This window comes from Egretta garzetta, unplaced genomic scaffold (genome assembly GCF_000687185.1).
Source record: "Egretta garzetta isolate BGI_Z169 unplaced genomic scaffold, ASM68718v1 scaffold202, whole genome shotgun sequence".
Lineage (NCBI taxonomy): Eukaryota > Metazoa > Chordata > Aves > Pelecaniformes > Ardeidae > Egretta > Egretta garzetta.
In genome coordinates this window covers 1,097,382-1,110,461 of record NW_009258891.1, presented here as the reverse complement: position 1 = coordinate 1,110,461, position 13,080 = coordinate 1,097,382, and the positions used below count along the sequence as shown (strand labels likewise).

Here is a 13,080-nt window from a genome sequence, read left to right as displayed (position 1 = left end):
CCTTCCCCTCATTCTTGCAGTGAGCACAAGCAGAGAAAGGACAAATCTGTTGAAACCTTTCTGACAGATCACATTTTTAAAAACTGCTGAGTGCTGGCTTTTTGATCACCTTACTGACAAATAAACCTTTGTCTCCCTTCCAATTTACAGCTCTCGGAAAAAGATAAACCCTACGTAGATATCCAGGGACTCACGGCCTCCACCATGGAAATCCTGCTAGACTTTGTATATACAGAAACTGTTCACGTGACAGTAGAAAATGTCCAAGAATTGCTCCCAGCGGCGTGTCTGCTTCAGCTGAAAGGTAATTGCCAAGTATCAGCACAAATTGCACAGTTGCTGTTGTTCGGAGATTTGTGTTGTCTGACCTGCTGTAAATGGGAGACAGACTGTGGGAGGCATGATATTTATCAGTACTTCTGTCAAACTTCTTTTGCCTTGTGCACTGTGGTCTCGTCGGTAGAGGAACTGCCTTGGGTGGGAAGAAAAGATGATAAAACAGGTTACTGGTCCATGCTTTGGGCTACTGTATTTCTGTGTGAGAATTCCCAGGAGGAATTGTGGGCTGTATAGCACGTAAATGTTAAAGCTCAGTCAACTTAGAATAATAAGCAAATCCTTGATGTCATTTGACCTGCCATCATAGTATGTCTGGGTCGTAACAAACTGGTTGATGTCATTGCACGTGCAGCTATGCAGCTATCCCAGGCAATTATCCCAAATCCCAGGCAACTATCAAAATTACATTGGAGAAAACCTAGAAATCTGGTAGCCATATCCACTAGCATACACATTTTTTGTTTATAATCCATGAAGCTGAGTACAACTCACATTTGACTCTTTTCCTACTATCACAGTTATTTAATTTTTTTAAATAGAATAGCCAGAGATCAAACCAGCCCAAACACGTGGTCTAGTGCTTAGTGTTTTCACGTCCCTCCAAACAAATATTTGCATGTGTGTGTTTCTGTAGTGTTCTTAAGCTTGTTATTTGAGTTGGATTTTCATTATTGTTTAGAATTTTCTTTTCTGAAGCCCTTTCCAAAGCAGTGGATTGATAGTAAGCATGCAGTGCTCATTCACCCCTCCAATTTTCCGTAGGTGTGAAACAAGCTTGCTGTGAGTTTCTAGAAAGCCAGCTGGATCCATCAAATTGTTTGGGCATTCGGGATTTTGCTGAGACACACAATTGTGTTGATCTAATGCAAGCTGCAGAGGTCTTCAGCCAGAAACATTTTCCAGAGGTGGTTCAGCATGAAGAGTTTATCCTCTTAAATCAAGAAGAGGTTGAAAAGCTCATCAAGTGTGATGAAATTCAGGTAAAACCTGAAACGTACCGTTACTGTGCAAAGCATTGAAGTAAAACATTGAAACCAGTCAGAAATTCGTCCATACTCCTAGGGTAGAGTTCTCACACCATTCCTGAATTTGAAGTTTAATTTTCAAGCAGCTTCTTCTGATTTTTTAGGCATATCATCTGGAATTGAGCAGTAACATGTAGCTTCTATGTAAGATTTTGTTGTCACACAAGTGTTTCTTGCAAGTAAGGCAAGCACAGTTCATTACCTCTGCAGAGTTCTTGATCCTTTGTCTCCTCCTTTCTCTGGAGAAACTTTCAGAGACTACAAAGACAAGTTGTCTCAATGCCTGCATTTCAGAAATACCCCCAAGACTTTAACTTCTATTTGTAGACCCTTGCGTGCAGCTCAGCAGCACAAGGAATGCGTGTGTCATCCCAGGCATTTGGGTGTCCTCTACTTTTACAGGCAGCAGGATGCATGATGGTGCAGGGTAGCTGGCTCTTCAGTTATATGCAGATTTTGTTCCCTTAAGGTTGGTTTCTGGAGGATTTACTATTTGGCTGGAACCTGTCAAATACTTTTTCCCAAATTTTCTATGCATAAGTATGTTCTTGAGAATTGAAATAAGTTGAACATTCCTTGATAATGGGGAGCGGACTTGGGTTTTTTATTGAGATGGACTTCATCAAGAGCTGATATTTGCTTCTGTTCTAAAAGAAGTGACTGAAGCAATCACTATTCAGAGTTCACAGTAACATGAACTCTTAGAAGCAAACCAGTGTAAGGTTCCAGTATGTCTGGTGGAATTCCTGAAAAGTCAATACAGGGGTAGCCACAGGAGAATTCTTGATGTATGCCTTGCAAGTCTGCCATGAAAGTGGCCTTCAGCCAAGCTGATGTCTTCTTCTTAATAAAGTCTGCTTGCCAAAGAGCACGCAAGAAGAAAGGAGGGTGTAGCAAGGTGGGGGTCGGCCTCTTCTCCTTGGTAACGGGCAATGGGATGAGGGGAAACGGTCTGAAGTTGTGCCAGGGCAGGGTTAGGTTGGACATTGGAAACAATTCCTTCCCCAAAGGGCTGTCAGGCACTGGAAGGGGCTGCCCAGGGAAGGGGTCGAGTCCCCAGCCCTGGGGGGATTTAACAGCCGGGCAGAGGCGGTGCTGAGGGCCAGGGTTTGGGGGTGGGATGGCAGGGGTAGGGGAATGGTTGGGCTTGATAATCTTAAAGGGCTTTTCCAACCCAAACCATTCTGTGATTCTAAGGTAGCAGTGAAAGACCCTGGCACAGGCTGAGATCAGCAGTGGAGAAAGACTGAGTGTGTCTGGTGTTTAGAAAGCCACAGCTTTAATGCTGTGAGGGTTTGAGCTCATGTGGGTTGTAGTGAGTACTGACACAACGCTTCTGGACACTGAAGAGGAAATAATGAGGAACCTGAGAACAACCCAGCCAAACTAATCAGATGATCCGCACAGGCGAAGTAGAATTCATTGTGGGTTGGAAGGACTGATGCAGGCCCTACAGACACACAGCGAGGTGAGCGTTCATTGTAGCACCTTAAGGTGAATGAAGCAAACGTAGCTGTTGCTGTGCCAGTGCAGAAGTGATGTCCTATGTCAGAGGGTACTGAGGAGCACCCTCGGAAAATCCCCCAGCTCTTCGAGGAGAATAATGGCAGGTCCTCACTGGGATGCTGTGTTCAGTGTTACTCATCGTTTATCAGAAAACAGAAATGATTTCACAAACAACAGAACTGTTGAGTATGTCAGAGGACAGCCAGGGAAGGGATGAAACCATGTGGGACCACTGCACTTGAGGAGGAGGTGGGGAAAACTGGAAACAATAAAGTACTCTGCTCTCCTTTTGTGAGCTCTGATTGTCCTTCCCCTGTAATTCAAATAGAAAGAGGCCATTTCAAATTACACTGTAACAAATACAGATCAGTGGGTTGGAAGAATTACCTTACATAAGGAACCTCTGCGGGTCCCTGCTTCAGAACATGCTGCAACAGACGGCTTCAAACTGAACTTCAAAGTCTACCAGCCATACATCGGTGGGAAGGCTCAATCAGCTTATTACCTTTTACCTCCATATTTAATGACACTTAACAGACCTCATAATAATAAATTCATGTCTGATTTGCTTTTACGTGCCAAAAGAAAACCAAACCTAAATAATATATTGTAGAACTTTTTACAATTCTTTCCCTTTTGGTAATCATAGATGTCCAAAGCACCTGAGGTTCTCTAAAAGTATCAAATGTTGATGGTTTAGTTGGTGGACTAATCCCTGGAAGTGGTGTAAGCGCCATCACGTGCCGGTCCTAAATGGAGAGAGAAATAAACTAGTCAGAACAGGAACGTTCATGCCCTGGGCTTCTCCACTCTGAAATCCAGTTCTTTATAGTTTCTTAAATGTGGATTGAAATAAAAAAAAAACTTAAATGTACCTGGTGTGGCTCAGGTGCTAGAGGGACAGTGCGTGGGCACAGGGCTGCAGGGGGTTAAGTGAGACGCTGCTCCCTAAAAAGGAAATGTGATTCTGATCATCTCTATGGTGGTACTTTGCATTTTGCAGGACCATAACTCCTGCTCTGCTGAGAAGTCGGGGGAGCTGCCCTGCGAGTTCCAGCCTGTCACTGGGCTCAGAAGTGGTGGCTCCCAGCTTCTGGCTCCGCTGCCTGCCGTCAAGCTCTCATACTGCCAGCTGTTGATCTCGGCTGTAAGGAACAAACGTAGTTTTAAGGAAAAGAAAACGAGGGAATTTCTTAGTGCTTGTAAATACAGCCCATGGGAATTTCTGTAACACACTTTTACGTGAAATGTCCTGCTCCCTTGCTAGCTGTGAAGCAGTGTCAACAGCCGGGAAGTTGTCTGTTCCGCAGCATGAAATGTTACCCTGCCGTCTGATCGGTGCGTGTCTCCTCTTCCCAGGTGGACTCTGAAGAGCCGGTTTTTGAGGCAGTTATAAACTGGGTGAAGCACTCAAAAAAAGAACGGGAAGCATCGCTGCCAGAGCTGCTGCAGTACGTGCGCATGCCGCTGCTCACCCCCCGCTACATCACGGACGTCATCGACACCGAGGTATTGGCGACCCGGGTCCCTGGACACAGAACAGCCGGGGGCTGCGTGTGATTGCCGTGTTCCCTGGTTAAACGCCTGCTGTCCTAACAGAACATGTTAAAAGCTGCTTTCTCTGCTGATGCTTTTTGATGGTGACACTATGGAGTTGTCCCTGTTCAGCTGGAGTGCCCCCTGTTTTACTTGCTAGTAGTTTGCTGTGCTGGCAGTTACAGCATCCTGCCTCTCAGCGGGGAGGGCGCCCCATCCAGACCCAGTCAGTTGTCTCCTGGTATATGCAGCACCTTCCTGTTGTCATCTCTTACTGTTTTCTAACAAGTGCTTTCTGCCTTTCATTCGCCAGTCAGAGCCGTACTTCACGCCACTTCTTTGTGGGGCTGGGGTGTCACAGAGGCAAACCAGAATGTGGATGATGATAAGAGATAATGAAGCTTTTGCAATGGAAGTTTAATTCCAAACAGAAAGTGATGCTGACCCCATGCAAGGTTTGACAGGAAGGCACAGAGGAGTTCAAACCAGAATTCTGGTAATCGGTGGTTCCTAGCCCTTGTCACCTGGCAGGTGCTGGATGTTGAATCACAGACTCCTCTGCGCAGAGAAATGGCTGATTTGGCAATGTTCATCTCTAATGTGATACAGCTGCCTTTTACGGATGTTCTTGAATAAGGGCAGCTGACAGGCAGTAAGTTGTGCCAGAGCTATAATGTGTTTAGGCAGATTGTTGTGGTCCACTTGAAACTGAAACTGAAGCTAATGTGAACGGGACTGGTACCAAAACAATGAGGTCTGTTCCCAAACCAGCCTAAGATAGTTGTATACAGGGCCTCAGCTTTCTTACTGCACAGGATGGCCTCTCCGGACTGGAGGTGACACACACTGGTGGGATACCATCATCCTGGGACAGCGTGGAGAGTGTTGGCCCTCTGTGGCATCATCTGCTCTGAACACCCTGGCCTTCTTGCACAAGCACCAAGAACTTGTAAAAATAAATCTTAACTTAGGGCAGCAGCAACTAGCACCAAGCACCCAAAGGGAACCAAAGGCTGAGCAGTTGAGGGAGGCTGCCCAGGCCCTCAGCCAGGCAGGGTGATTACGTGGCGTTATGCAAGGAGATGAGACTGTGCTTGGGCTGCAGTGTCCCCCGCTTCTTTTAAAGACCTTTCTGCTTCTGTAGTCTTTTCATAGCTCCACATCCCATGTGCACTGGGATCAAGCTAATAGATCCAGCAAAACTGCTCCGTTGTGTTGTGCTCCTTGTTTATTCTTTGATGGCAGGTGTGTGCTGAGAGCTGATTACGTGGGGCAGATCCAGCCAAACTGATTTCAGGTGTAGTTTCGCTGCCAGTCCCCCATCTCAGGCACGCCTCCACTGGCTTAAATGTGGCAGAAGTAGCTTTTCCTTAGTTTTCCGATATAGTTATTTTCGTTATGGAGCCTGCAGTGCCAGACTTTGCGTGAGAACTGAGCCGTATCTTTTCAGCTGCGGTCCAGTCTGACGTTGTCCTTGCATTTCCCCGCGTGCCGTATTTGCACCATGACACGACCAGCCACAGCCTGCGCACAAGTCATTTTAATGCTGTCTGAACTGACGAGAGTTGGCTTTAGGACAGTACTTATGAGGGATCTTAAAATACATTGCATATACCAGTGACTCATGTTTTCCCTCAGCCTTTTATACGATGCAGTCTGCAGTGCAGAGACCTCGTAGATGAAGCTAAGAAATTTCATCTTCGACCCGAGCTCCGGAGTCAAATGCAAGGACCCAGGACAAGAGCACGTCTAGGTGAGCAGCAAAGGAAAGGACACTGAGAAGGTCTGGGGCATTGGCAGGTATTGGATTATACACCACGTCTAGTGCCTTGTAACTGCGCTGAAGTGCTTCACAGCCGTAACCTGCCGACCCACAGTCCCCAGTGGTACAGAAAGGGGACTGGAGCAGAAGACAGAGGAACCTTTTTTTTCAGTGCACAGTTGCTTAGTGGCAGTGTGGGGACTAGGTGGTTGCCTTTAATCCCTGGCCTCTGCTGTAACCCTAAAAGCAGTTTCCTGAGTTGTTGGTGCCTCCAGATACGTTTGTCTCTGCATGCAGCTGCCCAACAAGCATGGGAAGAGTTTCCTCCTGGCTCAAAGGCAGGTATCGGTGTCAGAAACAAAAAGAGCTGTGAGGTGAGAGACAGCGGTGTTGCAGTGAAGACGAGTTTTCAGCAGGGAATCTCAGAGGGGAAGGCACAAGGAGGGAGATGGAGAGGTTCCTCTTCCCTCTCAGAGGTAGTTTTTTCCTTCCCCTCCCCCAGGCTTGTTAAGGCAAATAGGAGATGATTTCTTCCTCTGTGTCAGTGAGTCCTACAAAGCAGTTGCTGAATTGCTGAGAAAACTCTTGGCTTAGGGCTGTAAGCACTTGAGAGCAGCATAAACAGTAGGAATGGCCCACAGAAGGAGGAAAAGTATTTTACTGGTTTCTTCTTCTTACTTTCCCTCCTGTGCGTTCTCCAGTGCTGCTGCTTGTGGAGGGGAGAGGGACCCTGAAAAACCCTTCATGGCCATGTCCTGTTATTAACACTATTTTAAGGGACCAAAAGCAGCTTATATCCACTAAAGGAGGAGGACAAACTAGGTTGAGGGAGACACATTGATCCGTTGTTTTGGCCTTGAAGGGAGTGTTGTTATGGTGTGATTTGACACCCAGTGCAGTCCAGGCCACAGCACGTCTCCTGTTTTTCTGGGAACATCCCACATCGGTGTCAGCGACGTGCATTCAGCTCACCCTGTCATTTTAGAAAGACACATTTCGTTTTGTTCGTAGTTGAAATGCTTCACCTGATAAAGGAGACATAATAAAACTGGTTTATTGTTTAATTACACAGGCAAGAACTGTGCACCTTGTTGCATCTTCTAGATTCAGCCCTACCCTTTTTAATTGATCCAATACCATCTGCTATCAGCAACGCTCTTGTCATGTGTCTCTCATAAACCGTGATCTGGTTTCTTTTTGGCCTTGAAGGGAGTGTTGTTATGGTGTGATTTGACACCCAGTGCAGTCCAGGCCACAGCACGTCTCCTGTTTTTCTGGGAACATCCCACATCGGTGTCAGCGACGTGCATTCAGCTCACCCTGTCATTTTAGAAAGACACATTTCGTTTTGTTCGTAGTTGAAATGCTTCACCTGATAAAGGAGACATAATAAAACTGGTTTATTGTTTAATTACACAGGCAAGAACTGTGCACCTTGTTGCATCTTCTAGATTCAGCCCTACCCTTTTTAATTGATCCAATACCATCTGCTATCAGCAACGCTCTTGTCATTACGATTCTGTGATTCTGTGATTCTGTGTGATTCTGTCATGTGTCTCTCATAAACCGTGATCTGGTTTCTATGGGATGAACTGAAACAATTGCACTTTTAGCTGTCATTGTACAGCAGGCCTTCCAAGTTGTTGTTGGAGCTCTTTTGTGAATCCTTCCCAGTTAGTCTCACTGCCAGGCACCCTGGAAGAGTTTCTCTCTCTTCCTCCCTGCTGAGGATAGAGGGAGTCCAGGAGACTGCACCCAGGTTAGGTGCCAGCTCAGAGTAGTGATGAAAACAGGGATTTAGAGGTGACTTGTTGCACCAAGGAAGGCTCAGAGATTCCCTTGAGGTGACCCCGTGGTTGTGAAGGGATTGACTTGACTTTGCTCTCCCTCTTTGCTCTAGGAGCTAACGAAGTCCTGCTCGTGATCGGCGGCTTTGGCAGCCAGCAGTCACCTATTGATGTCGTGGAGAAATACGACCCGAAGACTCAGGAGTGGAGTTTCTTGCCAGTAAGGGACCATTTTTGGCCACCACTGGGTGGAACAGGCTATGATCAAACACTGGTCCCATAGCATCAGCTGTATAACCTTCCTCTTTGGGCTGTCCTTTGTGTTCTGCTTAGAATTTCTGCCATAAATTCTTTGGAGTTGCTGAGGTTTACATAGCGAACGCTGAAACCCCTTCACATTTGCAGATTTGCGAAGTAAGCTTTGTGTAAGAGGTGGCTGTCATATCTCTAATCACATGAGCCTACAGAGACCCACATCTTTGTGGTGGGAGTGAGAGCTATCACGTTTCTTATTGAAGGGGTGTTAAGCTTTAAGGTTAGTGATGATAATTGAAATGTCAATAGGAACAGTACAATCAGTCCTGCTTTCAGGCAGGCTGCGTGATCCCTCTGGTTTCGTTGTTTCTGAGCATAACAGGAGATAGTAAGGAAGAGAGAATTCCTGCACTGAGGCTACTTCTACCCAAATTTTAAATCACCTTTATCTGGGTGAAGTGGTGGAGAACTGCCTCTTCTTTAATGTCGATAATCACAGAAGACCCTGTGTGTCCCAAAATTCTGTTCTTTTTTGGAGGATAAAAGCTTCAGGTATTCATCAAATATTCCAAATCTCCACATTTTCCCATTAACAGTCTCTGCAGGGAGCCAATGAGAGGCACACAACCCCCCAGGATGCATCAAAGATTCAGTAGTGGCGTAAGATAAATGACACTTAATGGAAAATATTTTAGTGCAAGGAGGCCTGGCCACAAGAAGAGAGCATGGCAGAGGTGGAATGCAGGCAGAGGAAGGCAGCACTTGGGCCAGGGCTGTATCCTTTAAACCCAGAGTGCTTTTGGCCTCTGTGGTAGTGGGTCAAAAGAGCAGCAAAAGAGGATGGAAGAACAGCGGTTGGTCTCCATGCATCAGTATTATTTCCTCTCCTTGACCTTTTTATTCTTTTTACTGTTTCAGAGCATCACCCGTAAGAGGCGCTACGTTGCTACAGTGTCCCTGCATGATCGGATCTATGTGATTGGGGGGTACGATGGTCGCTCTCGTCTCAGCTCGGTGGAGTGCTTGGATTACACATCTGATGAGGATGGTATCTGGTATTCCGTGGCTCCGATGAACGTACGGCGGGGCCTGGCAGGAGCCACGACCCTTGGAGGTATGTCCTGCTCACCACACTGACAGGGCAGCACAGCTCTGTTCAGTTCTCGTCCTGAAATGCCCTGAGCTGGTATGTGCAGAGTGGGATGGCTCCGAGGGAGGAGGTGAGGCTGAAATTCTGGCTTCTCATCATTTGGATGTAGAAATGGAAAAGTTGCCCACGTATCCTGAGTGGAGCTCTGCCTCCGCTTCATTCTTACAGCATGTGTCTGTGCATCGAGGGAAAGGAGCTCTGTGAGGGATTATGGAGTGGGAAGCTCTCGGGGTGGTGACAGTGTTGCCTGTTCCTGAGCGCAGGACAAGGCAAGGACAAGGACAGGACAAGGACAGCAATACCCACCCAGCGCTGGAGAGAGGCTGAACCCGGAGCACGTGCCGAGGAGGATTCTTAGGACAGACTTGGAAGAAGCAAACTACTGAGCAAACCAGAACGCTTCAGCTTGCTTTTGCTGACAAAGCAAAGGCCAAGAGGGGATACGATTGGTCTCTAGGGGTGTAACTTGCCATGAGAAGGAAATGGGAATATAAGACTTGAATTGAACAAATGGTTATAAACAGGCCAAGGAAACACTGGTGTGGAAATGAGAGGGAGTTCTCTAGCCATTAAAACAGCAGCTACTCTAATGAATATGCTGTGCGTTCATGCTTATATTAGAATATCTTCTTAATAATACTGATTAAATATTCATTTAGATTGTTCTAATGAAAATTCTCTTAAAAATGCAGCTGCTTTGAAGATGACAGATTTGTGAAAGCGTTGCATGAATTAGGTTATCCACTATAAGGGACTGATCTTGATGATCCAGACATGTCTTAGGCTCTTCCTCCCTTTTGCCGCCTGTGTGTTTCCTACCTTGTAAGCATTTGCTCTGGGGAGGCGCTGACAGGATGCTAGCGATAGGCAGGGGTTTGGTAGGTTCTGCAGCATGAAAAAAATAATTGGGATGTTCATATTCTCTTTCATCCATCAGCAAGAAGCAGATTTAAGGGCCAGATGGGATTTGTGTTTGTTTAGTTTGTTGGGTCTGTGAGCAGGCTAATGCAGTGAGCCAGGGTGAGGAGGCTGGCTTTGTCTTGGCTTCGAATGTGCCAAGATCTGTAGCTGTCCCTGTATTTTGCAGTCCATTTTGTAGGCTTGCTCCATCTGTGAGGGCCTTCTTGCTCCATGTGCATGCTTGATACTTGACTTGCTGAGGCCAACCTCTGTCTCACGTTGCAGACATGATCTATGTTTCCGGTGGGTTTGATGGAAGCCGACGTCACACCAGTATGGAACGATACGACCCGAACATTGATCAGTGGAGTATGCTGGGGGACATGCAGACAGCACGGGAAGGAGCGGGGCTTGTCGTAGCTAATGGAGTTATCTACTGCCTCGGTAGGTACCCTTAGGACCTCTAGGCATCCTGCAAATACTTGCTGTTCACAGAGATGGCAGTGCAGCGCTGTCTCTGGGGAGCACGAACTGTGTCATGGCCAGGTTAGAACAGCAGATGTGACTGCACTGCCCTGGGCACTGCACAGCTCTGTCAGCGAGCGCAGGCTGTTCTCACCGCTACCATTGCAATGGCTGAGACTGGAGCTGCCAGGTAACTACAGAAACCTATCAGAAGCAAATTGGGCACAATTAGCCTACATTTGAGGGATGGCGGAAGCACGGGGGGTGAGCAGTGCCAGCTGAGGCTTGCAGGGACTAGCAGTGGCTAAGATGCCCTAGAGATGAAGCAGAGAGCCACGGGGCAGAGGGTGCAACTGCTCCACACAAGGCAGTGTTGGCTGTAGTGCTCCAGAAACGTATCCTGAGCTGTGTGTTCCGGCTCCGTTCTGTAGCCCTCATTTTATTTTCAGAGACCCACGCCAGCTGTGAATACGGTGAGCGTGCTAGAGGGCAAGTCACTCTTGACGACTTCAGTAAGCTTGTTCTGTTGATGCACCTTCTAGGCCCTGGAAAAGGCAGGCCCAGCACCGTGGAAGTCCTGGGAAGTCACGGATACTGGACACTGGGTTATGGGTTTCACTTCCCTCTCCCAAATTCCTCTTCCTCACGCTGTCCCCAGAGTCAGGTGCCAGCACGCTGCTCCTCTACTGAACTGCACAATGAGATTTCTTGGAGTCCTCTTGTGAAACAGCTCTCGGAGACACCCCAGCCTACACTGTGCAGCCTCATAGTGTCAGCTGGCGGCTGCAGCACACGGACCCTCAGCCAGTGCCGGGTCTGGAAGCTGTGCATCTGCTTTAGCAGGACGGCATCAACACTGGCATCAGCATGCTCAGGGGCAGCTCTGGGCAGTGCGGTGCTAACTGGGTTGTACTGGTTTGGAAAGGTGACGCTTTCTCCCAGCACGGCCCTGTGCAGTGCAGGGGCAGCGCTCGCTCTGAGCTGGCTCCAGCCTGACACTGCAAGCTGCAGAGATCCTCTTTGTTCTGCCAGCCCCGGCGTGCTGTGGGCTGTGCTGATTGCAGCGCCGCGCCGTACGAAGGACGAACCAGGCATGTTACTGCTCTCTACACAGAAAACATTTTCTAGAAGTCAGACCCATGGCTTGCTCCTGTATTTTGTTTCAGGTGGCTATGATGGGCTGAACATACTGAATTCTGTAGAGCGTTACGATCCCCACACTGGACACTGGACAAACGTCACCCCGATGGCCACTAAGCGCTCAGGTAAGAGCCCGCAGTGCCTTGAGGTCAAAAAGTTCTGTGCTGCACTGAGGAAGCAGTCACTGCTGGCTTGTCCTGCGGCCCTGGAGGATGTTGACTGGCCCCAGTGGGTGGTTTGACTTTGAGAAGGGATGATTTTAGGACATGCTGACTTAATTCCCCAAGAAAAAGATCAATTTTCACATGCCTGATTTCTCCATCCCATGCTAAGATGTGTATAGAGGAATGGGGGGGGTGGTTATAGGTTACAGGGAGGGAGAGGAAGTCTTGTGTGACTTCCACAACTCGGAACGGTGCACGGCTTGGAGAAGAGCTAGCAAGCAACAAACCACAGACCGTAGTGCAAGGTAATGGGACAGTTTGCTAAGTTGGTGCTTGTCAGCTGCACGGGCTGCGGCAAAGGCAGGGGCGCTCTGGCCGCTGCTCCTTCACACGCACTCCGCTTTGTGAAACGCTGGGCCTGGGCTCCACGGCCGGCGGTAACACAGGGAGCAGCACTGCCACAGCAGTGTCACGCTGCAAGTCGTACACCAATGACTTGAAACATGGTGCACTCACAGAATCCCAGAATCCCAGACTGGCAGGGGTTGGCAGGGCCTTCCGGGGATCACCCAGTGCCACCCCCCTGCCCAAGCAGGCTCACCCAGAGCAGGGGGCACAGGACAGCGTCCAGGCAGGGGTTGGATATCTCCAGAGGAGACTCCACAGCCCCTCAGGCACTTACCCATCAGTTATCCCCCACCAACTCCTGGTTTGTCTTTCCTGCTTGGTGCCCTATCTGAGCTGTAAGGCTGACAGCTGTATCTAGCAGCAGAATATAGTTCAAATCCTGCTTCTGGAGTAACTTTATGTCTCGGCTCACCTTCATTTCTCAAAGGAGTTCTTGTGGGGCTTGTGCAGCTCCTGTGTGCTCAAGCGCTGGGCCTCTGCCATTGCACTGCGCCTCAGGCCGCCGGCCCCAGACCTTAGGGAGCAGCCGTGGCCTTGCTCAGCTGCGTGTGGACGGGCAGGATGCTCGGTGCCTCCACAGCTTTGTGGTTCTCAGTGGAGTAGCTCTGCTCTGCTCACAGGCCCTTTCAAACCCTTTTGAAGT

The 13,080-nt window shown here is 48.3% G+C and overlaps 1 protein-coding gene across 3 annotated transcripts in view; it reads left to right on the top strand.

The window, feature by feature from the left end:
• The first annotated feature begins 23 nt into the window (after positions 1-23).
• Positions 24-13,080, top strand: part of KLHL12 (kelch like family member 12) — a 17,160-nt gene continuing 4,103 nt past the window's right edge. Inside the window, exons 1-8 of one of the 3 annotated variants that reach the window (XM_035889713.1) lie at positions 24-304; positions 1,102-1,319; positions 4,230-4,379; positions 6,045-6,159; positions 8,069-8,175; positions 9,129-9,324; positions 10,546-10,704; positions 11,892-11,990. In XM_035889713.1, coding sequence (XP_035745606.1) covers positions 205-304; positions 1,102-1,319; positions 4,230-4,379; positions 6,045-6,159; positions 8,069-8,175; positions 9,129-9,324; positions 10,546-10,704; positions 11,892-11,990 — 1,144 coding nt within the window. In that variant the 5' untranslated portion in view covers positions 24-204. The remainder of the gene's footprint in view (positions 305-1,101; positions 1,320-4,229; positions 4,380-6,044; positions 6,160-8,068; positions 8,176-9,128; positions 9,325-10,545; positions 10,705-11,891; positions 11,991-13,080) is intronic. The other 2 variants (XM_035889712.1, XM_035889714.1) reach the window with 2 other exon arrangements.